This window comes from Barbus barbus (genome assembly GCF_936440315.1).
Source record: "Barbus barbus genome assembly, chromosome: 6".
Classification (NCBI taxonomy): domain Eukaryota; kingdom Metazoa; phylum Chordata; class Actinopteri; order Cypriniformes; family Cyprinidae; genus Barbus; species Barbus barbus.
Genome location: NC_136734.1, coordinates 33728732 through 33749811, shown reverse-complemented (window position 1 = coordinate 33749811; position 21080 = coordinate 33728732). Strand labels below are relative to the sequence as shown.

General features: G+C 37.5%; 3 protein-coding genes across 3 annotated transcripts; 2 read left to right on the top strand and 1 right to left on the bottom strand.

The window, feature by feature from the left end:
• Positions 1-5761: 5761 nt before the first annotated feature.
• LOC306871589 (tripartite motif-containing protein 16-like) lies at positions 5762-14227 on the top strand. Its single transcript, XM_079419649.1, has 7 exons — positions 5762-6547; positions 8063-8158; positions 8595-8828; positions 9234-9393; positions 11912-11968; positions 12860-12928; positions 13337-14227. Exons 1-7 carry the CDS (start codon positions 5966-5968, stop codon positions 13855-13857), a joined length of 1719 nt encoding a protein of 572 aa, XP_079275775.1. The 5' UTR covers positions 5762-5965; the 3' UTR covers positions 13858-14227.
• A 3061-nt stretch (positions 14228-17288) lies between these two features.
• On the top strand, positions 17289-19116 carry LOC306871587 (intraflagellar transport protein 22 homolog). The gene is made up of 5 exons (XM_079419647.1): positions 17289-17836; positions 17913-17995; positions 18093-18182; positions 18285-18487; positions 18657-19116. The coding sequence occupies exons 1-5, from the start codon at positions 17807-17809 to the stop codon at positions 18803-18805; spliced, it is 555 nt and encodes a 184-aa protein (XP_079275773.1). The 5' UTR covers positions 17289-17806; the 3' UTR covers positions 18806-19116.
• Positions 19095-20791, bottom strand: LOC306871588 (ATP synthase subunit g, mitochondrial-like). Its single transcript, XM_079419648.1, has 3 exons — positions 20652-20791; positions 20060-20220; positions 19095-19307 (listed from the first exon to the last, which is right to left on the bottom strand). Exons 1-3 carry the CDS (start codon positions 20701-20703, stop codon positions 19209-19211), a joined length of 312 nt encoding a protein of 103 aa, XP_079275774.1. The 5' UTR covers positions 20704-20791; the 3' UTR covers positions 19095-19208.
• Between the last annotated feature and the right edge of the window lie 289 nt (positions 20792-21080).

Genomic DNA, 21080 nt, shown 5'->3' with positions numbered 1-21080 from the left:
GCGATATCGTCAACCTGATTGCAAAGACACTATTTAAACTTATTGACACATTATTTTCCTTTTTTGATATTGTGCAGCTGCTTTGACACAATTTGCATTGTAAAAAGCGCTATATAAATAAAGGTGACTTGACTTGACTTGATGTCTATGGGTCACAGACTCACTGCTGTGATTGTGTGCAAGGGATCTGCAACTAAATAATAGCTTTTAATCTTTTATATCTGCCTTATGTTCAGCTGTTCCAATACTTATGCTCACATCAATGAGTGGGATGAACTCTAAAAGTGCCGTTCTTTTTATTTGGTAAAACATGTACGTGTTGAATCAGCTAATAATAAAATGTGACATTCTGTAGTTTTGTCTCATATTCATCATTTAATCATATTTGCAAATGTCTTGACTCCACAGCCAACAGAACAATTTTGTCTTTACTGTTCCAATATTTATGGAGGGCACTGTATATTGACCGTTGGCACACGCCATCAAAGCTGGAGGGTAATTTATTTGGAGGGTGGATGAGTGTACTTTGGATATTTTTCCTCCTTGAAAGACTTTTGATTTAGAAGAAAGTATGTTTTATATTAAAGAGCCCTTTAACATTCAAATATCTGAATTGTGCACAAAAGTGATGCACGAGATGATTGGAACATGAAGAGATCTGTTACACTGTTGGTTATCACAGACCACAGACATTGGGTACAGGGTGAAATTGCTATCATACATGACCAAATTCAACTGAAGTGAGTCTCTGTTTACAGATATAAAGAGACAAATGCAATTTTGAAAAGAAAAACAAATATATACTGCAATAATTCGATTTGCAATTGATCAGGTTAAGGCTGGTAACTCTTATCATCTGAGTAACACCAAATTATCTAACATCTACTCAATTTTCACACAAATGAAATTTTTTTTAAAGTAGTTGACACTTCTTTTCACATTTACTTTTACTGGACCCAAAGATATGAGAATGTATAAGCCAACATTTCATATTTTATTCCAACTGAAAAAGTGACTAACATGCACAAACACACTTTCTGCTGTGTTATTTTAATTGTTAGCCTATGTTTTTGTATGTTTTCATTTAAATCAGAAGCTGAACACGACACAGGGTGGAGTTGAGGGTGATTCCAAAAATAACTCTGAACAAGAAATTTGATTAACAAAATAAATGAGTGTAGAAAATTTTACTTTCCCGTACAGGGAAGGTTGTATCAGATTAAAAACAAACTAAATGTGTTCATTATATAAAAGTTTGAGATGTAAGTTAATGAATTGCAATTCTGAAAAATTATTTGGGAGCAAAAATATAACAGTGTGCCGCAACACACACACATGCACACTGAGTTACAGATGTTAAAGCAAAAACTTTTACAACCATTCCTAGTTTGGCAGTGAAAACCAACTACAATTTCAAATGATTATGATTGTCTACCACAGAATAAAAATGCAAAGAATTGAGCACAGTTTTAAATTTACAGCAGCAACTTTAACTGAAACAGCAGCTGCTGTGTCTTCCACCAATGCCAGACCCATTTTCCTAAGAAAAGGCCTTTATTCCTGTTGCTCAAAGACGATGGAAATAAGTGTTTGTTTTAGATTAGCCTCTCTCATCTCTCTAGAGCATACATCCTCTGTACTGCACAGTCCACAAAGCTCCAGGAATCTCTGTTGCAAAACAGGAAGTGGAAGTGAGTTTGCAGTGGCTCACATTCAGTGTGGTGAAAAGCTAATAACATTTCTACTGGGACTGCAAATCCACCCCATATTCCTCACCAAACCTGAGTCATTCATTTTAATTAATCACTGCTGAATGTTTTTTTGTTTTAAAATATTATTTTACACTAACTTCCATTATGTGTGTTGTTTTTGTTATAGAAATTGTATAATATCCAAAATCAAGTACTCAAATGGACATTTAAGGTATGCCCATCTCAAACTAATACTCAAGATTACTCTTACTTAAGATGGTTGGTAACTTGTAAGTTTCAACCGCGAGAGTAAAAATGTTGGCAGGAATGCACCCAGACATGATAAGTGAGATAACAGCAAGTCAAGAGAGGCCTGCAAAGGTGAAAGTTTCCACTGTTGGGAGAGAATATCCAGACTTCAGCAGGACATGTGACCTGACAGTGCAGGAGAGTCTGCAGCCAATCTAATGACGTGTCTGACTCTGGGTCATCTGTGTCAGTGGTCATATTGTGGTGTTAAGTCATAGCTCTAAAGGTGCTCAGCTCAAAATAGCTGATCGACTGATAACTGGAACTTTATGGCAGAAAGTTGCAGTTGCAGTCTTAAAATAAAACTTGGAACAATAGTTTTGATAGGTCACTTCAACAACAGTCTATCACTGTTTTTCCATGCAATGTTTGAAATCTTTTCAAAAGTTACAATCACATCTGTTAAAAATACTTTTAAAAATGTAAAATCCTGAAAGGCTTTTCTAATATAAAATTATTAACACAAAATAGCCAACAAAACCCTAAACGGTATCTAATGTGGTCAGTGTAGACCAGTGTAGAGTATTTATGATCTGGTCTTTCCTGATCGCTCTAACAGAAACTGCCTGTCATGCCACAGTGACACATTTGTAAAGAAACGTGAAGACGTAAGTGTATCGCAATAATAGTGACTGACATTTTATCTTTTGTCTCTCATTTGTTGAGAAAGAGCTGCACGTTCAGTCTGCTCTGACTGTTTTTCACAAACCTTTTGTACATCAGCATAGTGATAAGAATTTTACAGCAAGCAAAAAAAGAAAAGCAATATTTCAGCTTTAGACATCATTTCAGTTATTGTGCACTAATATACAATCACTTACCCAGACATTCCTTCAGAATCGAGCAAAGGCAAATTTCAACAGTGAACTCACACGAAGCTAAATAACTATTTCTTTTAATACAGAGAATGCACTATTGAAACTCCCTGCATGCTTTCCTTTGAGTGCTGGTCTTCCTTTGTGCTTTTTCAGAATTTCGTTCTGCACAGCCGGTTTAATTTTATTTGGCAATATGCCAGGTGAGCAGCCAAACACACACATACAGTTCTCTCTGCCTTTCAGCCAAGACTCACAAAGGTGACCATTGTTCATAGGAAGCACTTGTAAATACCTTGTTTCCACGCACTCCATGCACTGACCAATCAGATGGACAGAGGCAACCCCTTGGTTTTTACAATAACATCACACACCTATGAACCCTCACTCTCTGCACTTACTCTGTCACCCTCCAATGGGCACACAGCCCTTAATCAGGTAGTTTAATGAAACTTGTCCTTTGACCCTTAATATACACTAGGAAACATGAAACTTTTGGCAGGCTTAGTCAAGTATGCAGCTCCTTCAATAGGAAAAAGCTCCCTCGTGAACCAACGTGAACTCAGCCGGGTCAGCATGAGGGTGTGGAGAACAATAAAGGTTGTGTTAAAGGAACTGATTTCTTTTGTACGGTTTACACCATTTCCTTTCTAAGAACTATGCAGACCATGAGAACAATATGAGGGCCGACAGTCCATGAATAGGCCCGTTCCTTCATTTTAAAATCATTACTTCATGCTGCAGCTGGAGAAAACCTCAAAAACTGATGTCAGATCTACAATTAGAGGCCTAAACTAGCATGCTAGCTTTTTGAGTTAATGAGTAACCACAGCCTATACCTTGCACTGTAACTTCTAGAATCTATTCAACTCTGGGAAAAGGGGAAGAGGAACTAGCTTATCAGAGAGCAGACCATATAAGGAGAGAGGTGAAACTATTTATGAAATGATGCAAGATTTGTGCCTGGGTCAGAGCTGATGGCAGGACCTTGTGTAACCAATTGTATTATTACCAAGTGTAACAGGTGTTGGTTTCTTTCAATGTGGCGTCATCTGGGCTCTGGATGGACCAATGGCTAAAGCAGAAATACACAAAATATGTCAATAATTAAAAAGAAATCAGACAAATTTCATGTGTTTTCCTTTCAACCACAAATTTGATTTCTCCCACGCAACCCAAAACACTTCAAGGAAAAAGAGTCAGAAAAAGCTTCACAGTCACAGAAGGAACCTCTTTGGCATGAGCTAATTAGTTGCTGGTTGCATAACATCAGCACAGCAGGTGAGTCTGCAGGTGGTGACAGAAGTCACATGGCATATCACATCCTACGAAAACTTAGCTGAAGTTTATTCATGCCCTACCTCCTACATATTCACAGGATAATTAGTAGCAAAATAGGTGAAATCTTAATGCATACAGCACTTGAGACCAAGGTGTTAATCATTAGGGGGTGTTGGGTGGGGGTCTATCATCTTCAATCAAACCCTCCTAAAGGAAAACAAAGAAAATTTTACAGATATGTTTAAAAACTTCTGACAAAATGTCCAGTATCCCTAAAATGGGTCATAATTTTGTCTGAAGTTTAAAGGGATAGCTTGCCAAAAATAGTAAAACAAAAGAAAGTGTTTTGAAAAGTCAACATGCAACATACAAGGAAAGTCAAAGGTCACCAAAACTCTTATTGGTTACCAACATTGTTCAAAATGTTCTCTTCTTTTTTCAGTCAGGTTTGGAAATTAAACTTTTAGGTGAACTATTCCTTTAAGGCATTCTAGTTTTTTAATTACCGTGTATATGATTTATTAATTGCAATTTTTTTTAAATTATACTCACGGTTTTCACCAATCTTGCCATTTCTGTTTCAGAGTTGTATTTGACAGTGCTGCACGGCATTCAAAAGTGGTGTGTGACTCATGCTCACATCATATATTGCACACTTTTCAAAAACTGCAGGTTCATTTTAATTGCAGTTAATTAGATAACTTCTAATATTATGTTCTTCATATTTAATGTCCTGGATCTCTCTGTATTGCCTCTGGGACACACAGAGTGCCTGTTTTGTTAGTGACAATTAACAATGCAAATAAATCTAGCAGTATGCCAAGACAGTGCCAAAGCAATAACAGTGTGCAATTATCTGTAGTACAAACTATGAAAATTTCAAATTTGAAAATTCTACAGGTTTGAAATATGTAAAAAAAAAATACTGTTCATTCTTTTTTTCTGCCGCACCCATTGAAAAACAAACTGATGACGTATTTCAAGTCAGCACCCAATCCAGTTCAACTGGCCTTAGTTCATACATTCAGATCAACTCACCTCACACACTATAACTGTTACTACTGTTTGTTTTGTGCAGTGAGTGGAGTACCACATGCCCTTGTATTGTAAAAAAAAAATAAAAGAGGCAGTTTCAATGCAATAAATTTAACAGTGAGAAAAATAAAACAGTGAGAACTTTGTCATATTACATATACCAAATAGGTGTGCTACAGAAGGAAATATGTCTAAAAAGTTAAATGAACAAAAAAAGTTCAATTGTAATAATAAATCTAAAAATTGTAATATCAGAAGAATAATTATTTAACTAAGCGCAGCTGCAGAAAGCACTGAACCCAATAATATTTAGAGAATAAAAGCAAGCGTAAAAAAACTAGCTTTGTAACATATCAAAGCCAAACAAGAAAGGCCAATTATTAACCAACTGTTGTTTTAAGCTAACTAATGCAAATGTCCTTCAGCTAATGGATAAGCAAGTTATGTGTGTGAAACAGAGCTTTTCATGTTAAGTTTCATCCTGGATGGCCCTGCTATGTACTACAATTCATTCATTCTCAACTGTACCTTTTTTCTGTAATGTCTTTCACTCCACCCCTGGCCCCACCCTCCCCCTCTCCCTCTCTCTCTCTCAAGACTCCTGGCTCAACCTGTTTATCAGAGCTGGGTAGTGCTCTAATCTCGCTCTCTTTCTGTCTGTCTCCCTCCCTTCCTCTCTCGATACAAAGGGGAGGGCTTTGCTTCCTTTAATTAATAACCTGTGGAATTCAGAAACCCAAGGCTGTCTGTAGTAAAACACCAGCCAGGCAGAGTTTGTCTCCTTTTTCTCGACTGGAAACATTTCAAAAACTTTGTGAATAAGGTGAAAAAAATATGGCAGAGCAATCGACTTCAGACTACTTCAGCTGCCCTCTATGTACAGAGCTCCTGCGGGACCCCGTGGCGATACCGTGCGGTCACAGCTTCTGCATGGACTGTATCAGTGGCTACTGGAACGAGGCTGATTACACTGGTATCTACATCTGTCCCCAGTGTCGGATCACGTTCACCCAGAGACCTGTGCTGAGGCCGAACGCCACTCTCACCAAAGTTGCAGAGAAGATCAAGACCGGCTTGAATTTAACACCTCCAACTAATGGAAGCTATGCTGGCCCTAGCGATGTTCCTTGTGACTTCTGCATGGGAAAAAAGCTCAAGGCTGTCAAATCCTGCCTCAACTGCCTCGCCTCTTACTGCGAAAAGCACCTGAAGCCCCACTATGAGTCTGTCACCTTCAAGAGGCACAAGCTGGTGGATGAGCTGGGGAATCTGGACCGTAAGATCTGTCCTCAGCACCAGAAGAGCCTGGAGTTGTTCTGTCGTACCGACCAGATGTGTATTTGCGCCATCTGTACAGTCAGTGAGCATAAGGGGCACGACATAGTCTCAGCCGATGCAGAAAGGGGTGAAAAACAGGTAAGGAAAATGTACTGCTTGAGTAAACTTTACTAGGAAAGGGTACGGGGTAGAGTGTCTGTGGGGTTACAAGTTGAATTTGTTTATGTATATGATTACATTAATTAACAAGAAAAGTTCTTGAGATTGTATAAGAGAGGTTTTCTTCAAAATAAGCTGCCAAGAAGCCATGAAGATACACCGTATAACCGGTTCTGTGTTCAGATCATTACATAAAAACAGATGAGGAAATATGGAAAGGAAAGGGAGGAGATGATGATTAAACAGATAGAAAGGTAGTGAGGTTAGTGAAACTTTCATCCAGATATAGTTTTCCAATACAACTCCCAAACGAGTCACAAAAAGGGTGTGTTCCCTTACAATGGACAACTCGGAGGTTACTTGATTTAATTGCTGTCCTAAACTGGCCACCTTTCTGAGAAGATTTGTTTTTGTGAGAGAAAAAATATAACTGTTACGAGCAACTGGAGATGAGAAACAGGGCAGGACTGGATTCTAGTGTAGGGAGAGGCAAGGAATGTGAACAAGAAAATCAGGCGGGAGCTTACGGACCATCCTCAACCTCCCCCCACGCTACAAGTGATAAAAATAACACACTGCTTTTTGTACCTTGACCCAAAGTCATCATAAACCTCAGCAGACGAGCATTGCTGAAAGAAATGTTGACACCGCCTCTTCAAACTTGAGTTTCACATGAAAAACGGCTTGAGTCACTGTATGAAATAACTATTAGGACAGTAATAACAAACATCTCAGCAAAACTATTTATAGATACTGGCCAGATGTTTACAGTTCCCTCAATACTCTGGAGCTCTGAATGGAAGGAAGACCTTCAAAGGTTTAAAATATCAAAGCTTTTCCTTCAATTCATCAGTACTGAACAAGCGTAATAACAGGGAGCACGGCAGTTGATGTGTTTTTGTACCGTTTTGACTGAACCGTCACGGGTGCTGTTTAGATACAGTAATTATATCTGTAATCTAATACTTATCGCAGGCACTAATTGCGAATGGTTTGTTTGTTCAGTTAAATGTAGGGAATCCCAGATTTAAGCCCTCATGTCCCATGGCACAGACTGCACACACACGTTTATTCACCCCCACCCCAGATTCTCCACATTCCTTCAAGCTTATCTTGAAGAATGGTTCGGTGAGCTTGACAAGGGGTTGCTCTGAAGCCCCCCTTCTCTCTTACCCTAAAGAATTGAGCGTGTGCACCTTGAAATGTCTCTCCGGTGAGCAGACCCAGCTAGTTTTACATTCCTGGCGTGATTAACATTCCCTTCTCGTTTCGAAGATAAAGGCATCCATGTGAAGCAGGTTCTTTAAATTCTAGGAAAAAGCATAACATAGAATTACCATACACGAAGATCTGTGACGTGAGAGGAAATGTTGTATTATACAGCTGTACATTCACTGAATTATCACAAAGATGGCAATCAACAGCAAAAAGTGTTTTTTTTTTTCTAATTTAATCTGTCAATAATGACTAAGTTTTCTCTTATTTCATGGACAGAAACTTCTTGGAGTGTCCCAGGCAGAGATCAAACAAAAATGCCAGCAGAGGACCAAAGAACTGGAGGAACTGAAGACAGCGGTGGATTCTCTCAAAGTATGTTTTAGATTCAATTGTAATTTGTAACAGTTCATTTTATCATCACTGCTCATATCACCATAATATATTAGACCAAATAAGAACAACCGAATACATTGCTTTATCTGGGCAAAGGTGAAATGGAACAAGACATTTTATCTGTTAAGTCAGTGTGTAACTGTTTCAATCTAGGAAAGCAAACAGTCCTTGAAAGTGGCCATAATTGTTCTGTTGTTCTTTATGAGATAATCCAATGTTAGTCTTCTAGATACATGCTGATACATGTTTTTTGTTGACTACAGCAGCAGTTTGAGTAATTTTACTGAGTTGTAAGGCTTATCCAGAAGTTATTCTTGCAAAATCGAAGCACTAAAACGCAGAGACACACACCGTATCCTACCGAATGAATGGAAAATGAACTGACACTCTTAAACTTGACTCATTTTTACCGCAGAGCTCTGCACAAAGGGCAATGGTTGAAAGCAAGAAGATGTTTGATGAGATGATCACGTCCATTGAGAGGATGAGGTCAGAGGTCACCAAACTGATCAACATCAATGAGAGGGCTGCATTCAGTCAGGCGGAGGGGCTGATGGAGCGACTGGAGCAGGAGATAGACGAACTGAAGAAGAAAGAGACTGGACTTAAACAGCTTTACAGCACTGAGGATCACATCCACTTCTTACAGGTACTTTATATTTGGAGTTTTTAAAAAAATAGGGTCTGGGGATCCCCAAGTGGACACAGAGGAATTTTTTTTTTTTTTTTTTTCAATTCTTTTTTTATTTGCTTACAACATCCATACAAAAGCCACTTATTTAAGTTTATGCAGTAAAAATGGGACCTTATATACTATGCTATTCATAAACTATATATAGCTGCTTTTATATGTTTGGAAGGGGGTCCTACACAAGGCATCAAAAAGGCTTTTCAAACCTTTTGGCATCAAAACAAAAAAAATGCTGTAAGATTCTCCTTCTTACATGAAAGTTTCAAAGACATTTAGACATACAGAGTTACCCAGAGTTGCCCCTAATCGAGGCTTGCAAATATTATACATTTTATGCACTGAGATTTCTCTCTTTTTTAACAGAATTTCAATTATCTCTGCACTCCAACTGATGACGGCTTCATACCCAGAGTGTCTCTGAACCCAGAATTCTCCTTCAGTGCAGCCAGGAAAGCTGTGGCTGAGATCAAAGAGAGGCTGGAGGAGCTGGGCAGAGACGAACTGCGAAAGATCTCAAAATCAGGTCAGAGCACACAATGCTCCGTACACCAGATACAGGCATAGTTGTCGGGTGAATTTGCCCTTGCTTGCTGTTCTGAACACACTGCCCTCTATTTTATTTGAACTTGGACAGTAAAGTGTACAGCTGAACTTAGTTTCTCTCTAAAGAGCCACATTGTGCACTTTTGTTGCAGTATATCAAAATGTATCCTAAAGGAATAACCAACTATTAGACAGATCAGTCTTTAACTCTGACAAGTCAAGCCTTTTAGTACTGAGTGCACTTTACAGTACATTCTCAAGTTAGCAAGGAAGTCATGTGATAGCCAGGGGCGTAGATTACGCGGGGGACGCAGGGGACGTGTCCCCCCCACTTTTTATAAAAAGTAAAGTCGTCCCCCGCACTTTTTCATTGGACAGTTGTGTTCTCGACATGTTGAGGTTTTAATGGAGCAATGTATATAAATGCAGAATGATTTAAAATTCAAAGAGACAGGATAATTTATACATGACGTTTACGTTTCCATGGCAATCAGTCACTCAGTTTGTGACGTCACGACATGCCCAGGCTCGCGCCCGCGGCCCCGCGCTGAATCTATTATTCATTAGAGGTCGAGATGAGTTCAAAGCGGCAAGAAACTCTTCACTCCTTTTTTACGAATAAGTCAAGCAGCGTAAGTTGGCATGTGGGATCCGAATAGTGTTGCACGATGTTGAGTGACTCTGCCTATTGCTCTTGTTGAATAATTAGCAAGTTTTGATGTTCATTATATGGAGAAATAAAAAGCTGCCTGGACAAACATGCACTTATTTATTTTCAGTGTATTTTTCCGTAACTCTTTTGTAACGTCTTTTATTTTAACACGTATGTATGTTATCAGAACCCTTCAAATAAGAATAAAGATAATGTTGAACTGAGATTTTACAGCGTTTGCAGCATTGTGACATGTTTAACTCTGCCAATTCTACATGATGTATTTCAATCAAGTATGCAAGCTCTGACGATTTGATATAGGACCGATCTTCATTTAGGGGTGCTCTGTCATTAGTGCACTAATTTTACGTTTTTATCTGTTGTCAAGAATGAACAAGAAACAGTCAGCCTAGGTTTGTTAGGACAGAATCAGGACGACACGCAAGAAAAACAAACTTCACAGCTGAGAAGAACTGATAGAGTGGCTTTTAACACCTGGCTGTTTTTACATTGTATAAAATCTATTAATACACAAGCATTTGTAGGATTATATATGGACCAATCATAAAAAACACATAATTAGTCAAATATAGAAAAATAAAAAATAACATTAGTATGATGAACAACTTCTCAGCTATCATTTTTAACTACAGTAGGTGATTATTAGCATGCATATTGGTTGTTCATTAGTACTTAAGCACATATTAATTATGTATTCTTCATGACCATATTCTGCATCCCATAATCCTAAACTTAACAACTACAACAACTACCTTACAAGCTATTAATAAGCAGTAAAGGAAGAGTTTATTGAGGCACAAGTCATAGTTAATAGTGAATGTGTTTATCATTCTAAAGTGTTAAAAATTAATTTAGGATACAAATTATTGGTTATTGTCCAGCAGTGTACTTAATTAGTTATTTTCTTCTATATGTCACTATTCCCTGTATGTACATGTTTCAAACACTACTTTATTTGCTGTAGATAGAGGCAGAAGTGAATTCACAGTTGAGAGTGAATGAGGCAGAAAGTTTCAGTGAGGCTTCAGAGGTAAAGATTATTTACAGCATTGTCTATGATAAGATATTTCTTTTAACATAGACTAATCAGACTAATGTATAATAGAACAGAACAGAATAAAGAAGTATGTGAATGTGTAAGTATCCATTACTGTGTGCCATGTACTGTACATACAACACACTCAAAATACAATCTGAAATATGTAAACAATAGTACCCTTATAAGGACATCCCCGTAACTTATACTCAAAAAGGTGCATATTAGTACATTAGAGTACCAATATGTACAACTATGAAACTTTTTGGGGTAAATAAGGTACAAAGATGTGCTTTTAAGGGTACTGTCCCAGTGACAAGCTGTTGTATTTCTTTCTTTTTCTTTTTTCCATCTTTCCTTCCTTCTGTTTTATAATCATATATAATAATATAATCATAAAGCATATTAAGCAAAAAGGTATGATTAAAAATAAAACCTGTCAATTAGACAAGGGTTAACTGAAAAAAAACAACAACAAAAAAACAGGTATAACACTAGACATTCCGTCCCCCCCACTTTTGAAATGATGGTTACGCCCCTGTGATTGCATGTAGAGTGTAAACAGGGCTTAGAGTTTCTCCACTTCATTTACAATTCACTGAGCAAAGTTCAAATGATAAACAAAAGAGCTATTCTGATTGGATGAAGTAGTTAGCGAAAATTCTATTAATAGAATTTAAAACAACAGGATTTAGTGCCTTACTTAGATCTGCTGGCACAAATCTAGCATTTCTTGTTTAAAAAATGTACTGTAAATAAAGTTTTCCTTTCTTGTACTTTTTATAACAGTGAATGAAGTACCAGTGTACACTGTGGAGAATCGCACCAAAGAGAAAACTACCAGAGGTAACACAAATTGACTTGCACTGTATTTTGATTTACACTGATCACATATGGGTGGTGCAAATACAGTGGTGTGAAAAAGTGTTGGCCCCCTTCCTAATTTTTTTTATTTTTTTGCATGTTTGTCACACTTTAATGTTTCAGATCATCAAACAAATTTAAATATTAATCAAAGATAACACAAGTAAACACAACGTGCAGTTTTTAAGTTTTTTTTATGAAGGGAAAACAAAATCCAAACCCACATGGCCCTGTGTGAAAAAGTGCTTGCCCCCTAAACCTAATAACTGCTTGGGCCACCCTTAGTAGCAACAACTGCAATCAAGCGTTTGCGATAACTTGCGATGAGTCTGTTACAGCGCTGTGGAGGAATTTTGGCCCATCTTGGCAGAATTGTTGTAATTCAGCCACATTGGAGGGTTTGAGCATGAATGGCCTTTTTAAGGTCATGCCACAGCATCTCAATAGGATTCAGGTCAGGACTTTGACTAGGCCACTCCAAAGTCTTCATTTAGTTTTTCTTCAGCCATTCAGAGGTGGATTTGCTGGTGTGTTTTGAATCATTGTCCTGCTGCAGAACCCAAGTTCGCTTCAGTTTGAGGTCACAAACATATGGCCGGACATTAAAGTGTGACAAACATGCAAAAAAATAAAAAAAATCAGGAAGGGGGGCAACACTTTTTCACACCACTGTATAAGCTATAAACCATCTAAAAATGGCAATATGTAAAACGTGTATGACAACAACTATTTAAAAGTCTGTATAAGATTTCTCTTATACTCAACGAAGCTGTATTTGTTTGATCAAAAAGAAAAATAGTAATATTTTAAAATATTATTAAAAAGTAAACATTTACTTCCTTTACTGTACATTTAATTCCTTCCTGTGTTTAGTTAAAGAAGTTCATACAGTGGACAGTGCACCTCCTGCAGAACCCAGGAGCAGATCTGAATTTCTGAAATGTAAGTATCTAGACTGGCATTTAATGCTCGTGCTCATTTTCTCTATTTTTACATGTAGATCATTTAACACAAAGTTAATCTTTTAAATTTAAACTCTTTTAAAATTTAAATTAATTTTTCTCAAAATGCACATTTTCATGCCTTGCGGTGCCTAAATTGACTGGCATTTATAACATGACTGATCATAGTTGTCAGTGTTTTAAATTTATTTTGGACAAAATAGTACAGTTGTCAGTTGTCAGCCACAACATGAAAATATTCATCAGCTTATTTGTACTACCCAAAATTTTAATAATGTTTCTAGTCCAAAAAATTTTTCCTGTCATTATTAGATATAGATATTTGAAAACATACAGAGACAGGTATACAAAGATCTATTAAAAGCAACTATTACCTTTGTATTTCCAGACTACTGTCAGCTGAGACTAGACCCACACTCGGCGCATAAGGAGCTGTACTTATCTGAAGGAAACAGAAAGGTGATTAGAACCAAAGACCCGCAGCCATACTCAGACATCCAAGACCGCTTCGATAGCTTTGCCCAGGTGCTGTGTCGTGAAGCTCTGTCAGGTGGCCGCTTCTACTGGGAAATTGAGTGGAGTGGGGAATTCTCGATCGGAGTGGCCTATCGGGGCATTAGCCGTAAGGGTAAAGGCTCCCTGTGCTTGCTAGGCTACAACGATAAATCCTGGAGCCTCCTCTGCTCTGACACAGGGTACTCGGCCTGGCATAACAGGGTAGACAAGGCTGTTAGCGGCCCTCACTCTTCGAGAATAGGGGTCTTTTTGGACCACTCTGCAGGGGTGTTGGCCTTCTATAGTATTGGTGAGACCATGACACGTCTGTATCGTTTCGAGACCACATTTACTGAGCCCCTCTATCCTGGGTTTGGGGTTGGGACATCAGTCAAGATCTGTCAATTAAAATGAACATTACATGAGATGTGTGCTTTTCGTGATGAATCTGAAATGAAGGACGGACATTTTTGCTCTTTTTACAATGATTTTATATTTTTTAACCATTTGTCAGCTCTCGTCTCAATTTTTACAGGTTCTGGAAGCATTAAATAACTTTTTTAGTGATGATCCTATGTGCAAACAATATAATGTTCTCCTAAATAAAGGCTTAAATGAAGAAAAATGTTTTTCAGTTAATATTATATGGAATTCTCAACATGTGTGTATCCAAAAGACATTGTAAAGCAACATTACTCATCAATGCCGCCTTCATATTTCAATAAAGTTTTAAAGCTGTGATGCACACTGGTCTCTCATTAAATAAATGTGGTCATGCATCTGTTTTTGTTGTTCTGTTGGTTGTAGTGGGTGTACCTACTGGATGCTCTAACGTTACTGGTAAAAAAAAAAAAAAAAAAAAGGGTAAGTATTTTATTTTGACAAGAAGCTTTTTATGTTGCTTAAATAAACATTCTGGGGGTGAAAGTGTTGGAATTAAGTAATGCACCATTCCATGAACAAATATGAATGAATCAAACATGAAAGTTTATGAATGAAAAAAGAAAAACTCGCCCAGAATGGTACGATTTCTGACACACTTTCTAAAGTGTAACTTTTTCCATTTTTGTGTGAACTATTCCTTGAAACTTTTAGTGGCGTTGTTGTTATGTTTACTAAAAAAACCCTGGAAGCTACTGAGGTTTTTTTGGAGCAAACTACTGTTGAATAGTTGAGGTTAACAGTTAACTTACCGGTTTAGTTAGTAAACCTGCTTTCTGCTTTTCACCTTGGCGTGTTTTTTGTACACACCTTTTTTAACCTGTTAACCCGCATCGGCCCGCGGGCGGGCCGGAAGGGCGTGGTCGGGCGTGGTCGGACTTTTTATTACCTTTGTTTTAGAACAATATTCAATCAATTATCATTAACTATATATCATTTGAAAGCTAAAACACTCAAGATTAACGATGTGAGCTTGTTTTTGAAATCAATACACCAGAGAGGAAAGGGTTAACAGAAATGCTGAAAGACCGGCCATTTAAAATGAACAAAGCGAACCGCAGTACTCACGTTTGATCGCCAATAGCGCTGGTCAGCTCAGACTATTCCAAGACACACCAGCATACATTTCAAGAGAAGGGTCCACTCTTCAAAATGCATCCACTTTTTAATCCAAAACAACGAAAAAATAGGGGAAAACACGATAGATCCTCCTTTGTTTACATAAGCGATTCGAGTTATAGTTATCGATAGCGTCCATTTTCCAATAAATATCGATTATAATTCGTATTCCAGCTTTGAAACGCCATCTATTTCCAGCAGAATCGTCTCTTCCGAGTAAGAATAGCCCTCCCTCGTCTCTCTCCTTCAATCGCAGGAGCTGTTATAACCCGGGACAGTAAGCGCGTCCGTGAATGGGTCAGCGAGGTGTCAATCCGGACACATCACAATAGGGGTGTTTGAAGCCAGCCAATGCCTCGCCAGCACAGTTTTGATGGATGGAAGTGTTAGCCAACCACAAGGACGTTTAAAGTGATTGACAGTTTGAATAGTTTACGTAAGATTGTTTAGAGAATAGCTCGGCGTATTGTCCGTGTGTTTTCGTGCGCTCTCGGGTTACGCATGAAGCGTACACATAATGGCGTCGCAGCGCTACACAGACTGGCTATCAGCGAACAGATGTTGTCCAAAGCTCACATCTGAATCTCTCCATCGTGGATCTTCGACTTGAGAAGTGTTTCTGTGGCGTTTGGTGGTGTTTTGGAGGACGTGGGGAGAAAAATGGCTAATTTAGTAGCCGAATACGCGCTGAGATCGCTGGGAAGCGTGGATAGCATTAGCACGTAAGTGTCTCCACCCTCCTCTTGAATGTTTATGTGTCTTTATCATGTATTTGCAGCTTTTGTTTCATGTTAGCTGTTTTAGATTCTAAAAATGACAACGGAGAGGGATAATATGAGGGGATTACATGAGTTTTGTTCGTGTGGGTGGGTGGGTGTGTTTGTTTGTGGGTATGTCCCGGTTATTGTGTGTGTGTGTGCGTGCGCGCGTGTGTGTGTGTGTGTACAAAATGTAAACAGTGTTGCAAGTTTGATTTGTTTTGCTTACACACTTTCTCACTCTTTTTCTCTCACTCTTCCCTGTCTTTTCAGAGGTCTGGTGAATCCAGATGGTCAGAAAAAAAACCATTTTAGTGGCTGCTAGAGCGTCTTCCTCCACTGTAAATACTGTAAATAGTTTTTTTTTTTTTATTATTTAGTAATATTAGTAATAGTAATCTATTACTATATTAGTAAAATAGTAATATTCATAATATTCACCATATAAAATAAATAAAAAATACAAATGTTGTAAAAACAATGTATTTTGCATGTTTTGTGTTTTCACTAGTTCAAAAATGATCAAATCTGTTTTGGTTCACTGTTTTCATTATTGGAATTGTTCAGAATAAAGACTGTTTAGTTATGTTCAAATTCTGAAATAGTTTTGTGTTTTTTTGTGGTTTCATTGGTAGAGCAGTTCTGAATTGATATACATATGTAATATGCAGTGTCTTATGGAGTCTCTAAATAGCATTTTTGAAAGGATTCCTAGACTTTTCTTGAAATAAAATATCCAAATGACTTTTCCAAAGCTTTTCTTGAAATGAAATACCATAAAGATGTACTTTCTGTAAGTCTTTACCTATAAAAAATGTATTATTTCATATTTTATTTCAGGAAATATTTAGGCGTTTTTTTTCAAAAATGCCATTTGTAGACTAACCAAATGACTAAATGAGTCAGCACTACAAATGCTGTTCAGAAATAGTTTTTTATTGTGTGTTTTGGTGGGCAGAGCAGTTCTGAATTGATATACATATATGTATTATGTAGTTTTGACTCATTTGGACATTTGTTTACAAAGTGTCTATTTGGGGTCTCCAAATGGCTTTTTTGAAAGGACGCCTAGATTTTTTTTAAATAAAAGCTTACAGAAACTACATTTTTGGGAGTATCATCCTCAAATTTGAATCAAAACATGGTCAGATGTTCAGCTTTATCTTTATGGTGTTTTCAGGCCTTTGGCATGAAAGTCTCATCCATTTTTCCCTTAGTGAGCTTCATTAAAACATATCGCGAGTCAATTTCATGTATATTTTACCTTGTTTTACTCTATTGCTATACTAATTTTGAGTTATTATGACTCTAGAGTAACAAAGGATCAAGTGTCTAGTTTCAAACAACACCAGATTTTTAAATATAGACCTTAGGGTTCAAGAGCTACAGACATTTTTATTTGGTTATATCGTTTTTTACAAAATGCTCAAAAATAGGGGCGCAGGGTAACAGGTTAAAAGACATATTGCTGTGGAAAGTTTGCTTCGTTCATGGCGAATATTAGCAGATGACTGGTGTCCTCGTGTGGATATAAGAGGAAATACATCATTTGTGTGGACAAGTGTCCGACTGTCCAAAAGCCTTGCGTTATTTTTCTTGCAAAGTTTGGTTTCTGTTTGTAAGGGGTTGTTTTAAAAAAGTTATTTATATAACCTAAAAACTAAACGAATTTAATACCTTTTTCTACCGTTCTCGGGATTTCTTTTCGATGTACGCAAGATAAATTAGCGAATCTGCGACCCGTGTTTTACCTTCTGCATAATCGCCTTGGAAACGAGTTGTTTATTATGTTAGCCATGAGCTAACCCACCGTGCGCTTCGTCTAGCTGCCTTTCGATGTGTATCGGTAGATCGCGCTGATTTGACACTTTAAGCAAACGTTTTACATCTCATTTAATATAAATATATATATATCACAATAGATATGTCAAATTGTTGTTTTAGTAGCTAGCTCGCTAGCTAGGCTAGAAAAAAAAAAAATAGGTCTCTAGTCATAAGTCTTCCCTTGGCCTTTTCTCTCTAAGTTATACTTCAGTACATCCAGGATGAAAATATTATTAATTGGACCAAGCGAGGTAAATCGTTTAATAGTATGTATGTGTATCTTTATTTATTTGTGTAGACACTGATTTTCACATTTCACATTGATAGTGTGGGAAAACAGCATTGGCCAATTTTCTATCTGACACAACAGAAGCAATCGGAGCTGACTACAGCCCCACACAAGGAGTAAGGTGGGTTGATTTTAAAGATATTGTTGCAATAATTATACATGTTTGCTGCCAGGCCAAAAATGTTGTCTATATAAATATGACATGTTTCCGTGTTTAGGATACTTGAGTTTGAATCACACAATTTATCAAATGGCAGCAAAAATTCAACATGTGAAGTGGAACTATGGGATTGTGCGGGTGATTTCAAGTAAGTTGACCAAATGTAGACCCTTTTTCTGAACCAGACTTAAGTTGTCAAACAATTCCTATTTCTTCCCGAGTAAATTAATTCAGTATTGAATGTGCACAGGTTTGAATCATGCTGGCCAGCTTTGAAGAAAGACTCCAATGGAGTAGTTATTGTGTTTAACCCAGATGTTCCCACTCATCTCAAGGAAGTAGAGACCTGGTACTCTACATTCATCTCCTCACAGGGTCTACAAGAGGTCCAGTGTCTGCTCATAGCACATCATAAACCAGGGAGTGGGTCTGACACTACCCGTCCACAATTAGGTAACTTAACCTCTCACTACAGCATTAGATGCATCAGATCATTGTACGGTGCTTGTGTTTTGGTTTAAAACTGAATGAAAAGGAAATTTATTTTATGAACACCCCTTCAACAAAGTTTGTTACATGACTAATTCTTTTTAAACCTAATTAACTTATCCTCTGTGTGTAGCCCCACAGTTAAACAAGTTGCCGCTCATTCACTCAAACCTTGAGGAAGAGCCTGAAGATGTCCGACAGGAGTTTCACAAATACTTGGGAAATGTTATGCGGATGCTATCAGAAAATCAGGAGCGAGAAGAAATGTTAATTATTACATAAACCCATTATTGTATATAAACCAAGATAAATCTATAAATCGCACATAATATATGCACATGCATTTTCTTTCAGCTTTTGTATTTTTCCCCCATAACTGCATTAAAATCACTTTGACCTGGTAAAACTAATTTTTCAGATGGTTTCACTCATTAACACAAAAGGAAAGGTTTTAAAGGACATTGATTATGTTGTGTATATCCATGAACTCCACCATCTATCATGCTAATTTGAACAATACTGTAACATTCTCCTGGGTACACTCACTTGACATGTCATTAAATTGGAATTAAAGAAGCACGAAAGCTGTTCTTTAATAATATTTATTTAGTTCCTGGATTCCAAGAATCTGATAAAGAAAACAGAAAGCTCAGCAAAGAGAACAAGCAAACAGGACAGTCCACATTTATACATCATAGCCAATAAGGCCTCTCTTCCCAATGATCTCGCCGATGTAGAACCACATCAGAACCTCTGTGGCAACGAGTCCATTCCTCAAAGCATCCTGGGACAAATAAAAAAAAATAAATAAATTACATTATATTTTTGGAACTACTAATAATCAGGTTTGCCAAATAATAATTAATTTATGATTTAAACCTCACTTTCTGATAATTTAGTGCATCTTCAGGTCAATAAATGAACAGACACATAAGAGCTTAATCAAGCTTTTATTTACTAGAAAATATTATTAGAAAAAGTACTATGATTGAACTGCAGTGACTATTTGTGTGTTGCAATTTAATTCAAATGTTAAAGGGATAGTTCACCCAAAAATGACTCATTTACTCACCGTCCACTTGTTCCAAACCTATGCGAGTTTCTTTCTTATGCTGAACACAGAAGATTACATTGTGAAGAATGTTGGTAACTAAACAATTGATGGTAGTTACTGACGTCCATATAATTATTTTCCCCCCATGCTATCGAAGTCTATGGCTACTGCCAATTGTTTGGCTACCAACATTCTTCACAATATCTTTTGTGTTCAATGGCTGAAACAAATTCATACAAGTTTGGAATAGCTTGAGGATGTGTGAATGATCTTTTTATTTAATTTTTTCTAAACATGGTGGCTAACACTAGCATATACATCATGCACAATGTTAAATACATATTTGAAATATGACATGACAGATAATGCCTCTGTCAAGATGTTTTTTGTATAATACATTTCAGCTGTTATTTTGTGCCAACATCATATCTCAAAAACATCAATTTGAAATCCAAACCAGAATGTAAAGGATCGATACTAACCCTCACTGTGGTCTGACCGAGCCGTCCAGACTGGAAGCCCTTGAGGAGATCCTGGACGCCGCTGATGGCCTTGGGGATCTCGGCAGGGGTAGGAGGCACCAGCTCCACACGGGCGTAATACCAAAATGTAGCTAACCGGGGCTTGGAGTAGTTCACTGCGGCTGCAATATATCATTATAAACGTTAGTTACGGAAAACATACAAAAGATATGTCACGTTTACATTTATAAAGGAAACTTCGCAAAGCCAAGGCCATAGGTACAACTCGCTGACATTGAGCGACTGTTCTGCTGTCAACTTGAGCAAAACGCTGCTGTAGAGCGCGTTCAGAATGAATCGTGACAGCTATAAACGGAGTACAGCACCTGAACACAATTGTAGGTCATTTGCTTGCACGAAAAGTCAGCGTATTACCAGACTTACTGTCTGTAGTGAATGTTTAATTTATCTAATGCATGTTTTGCTAATTTACGCGGCCTGTTCCAACAGCTGCGGAAACCAGAAGCATGCAACTCAAGATAAATCTTTCGAAGAAATAAAACTTCTATAGCGTTAAGGTGATAAGGTTAAGGTATAAGGTGATTATTCTTACCGCCGACTAACGTTGGCACTTTAGCCACAAGTTTCTGTACCGCCTGGGCCATGATTTCTGTGACTGTGAAGGTTTATTCGCCGCTTCTTTCCACAAACCGGGGCCCTTCAATGAATGTCACCTCCAGCGAAGGACCCTTCGATTGAGGAGGCGGATAATACGCCTGACGGAAATTTCGAGGATGTCGTCTATATAGCCTATATTAAAACTGTAGCATCTATATTGCTACCATGTTATAACGTTGAACAGAAATGCTGTTTATAAAAATAAAAACTGATTGTTTTTTTTTAATAGATACCGTATTAAACACTTTTTTATATATATAAATAAGGGCGGCATAACCCCGACCGGCTAAGTGCAACTGCTAATGCTAAATGACTGTATACAACTTCATCTTCAGTCCTCCAAGACAATATCAAAATCATTTTA

Bases quoted from the DNA above. Each gene is read 5' to 3' on its own strand.
- LOC306871589 (XM_079419649.1), top strand. From the start codon at position 5,966: ATGGCAGAGCAATCGACTTCAGACTACTTCAGCTGCCCTCTATGTACA. The intron at 9,394-11,911 runs GTCAGAGCACAC...TTTTTATAACAG, and splicing joins GCGAAAGATCTCAAAATCAG to TGAATGAAGTACCAGTGTAC. The intron at 11,969-12,859 runs GTAACACAAATT...TCCTGTGTTTAG, and splicing joins CAAAGAGAAAACTACCAGAG to TTAAAGAAGTTCATACAGTG.
- LOC306871587 (XM_079419647.1), top strand. From the start codon at position 17,807: ATGAAAATATTATTAATTGGACCAAGCGAG. The intron at 17,837-17,912 runs GTAAATCGTTTA...TCACATTGATAG, and splicing joins TATTAATTGGACCAAGCGAG to TGTGGGAAAACAGCATTGGC. The intron at 17,996-18,092 runs GTGGGTTGATTT...TTCCGTGTTTAG, and splicing joins AGCCCCACACAAGGAGTAAG to GATACTTGAGTTTGAATCAC.
- LOC306871588 (XM_079419648.1), bottom strand. From the start codon at position 20,703: ATGGCCCAGGCGGTACAGAAACTTGTGGCTAAAGTGCCAACGTTAGTC. The intron at 20,221-20,651 runs GTAAGAATAATC...GATATATTGCAG, and splicing joins AGTGCCAACGTTAGTCGGCG to CCGCAGTGAACTACTCCAAG. The intron at 19,308-20,059 runs GTTAGTATCGAT...TATTTGTCCCAG, and splicing joins TCGGTCAGACCACAGTGAGG to GATGCTTTGAGGAATGGACT.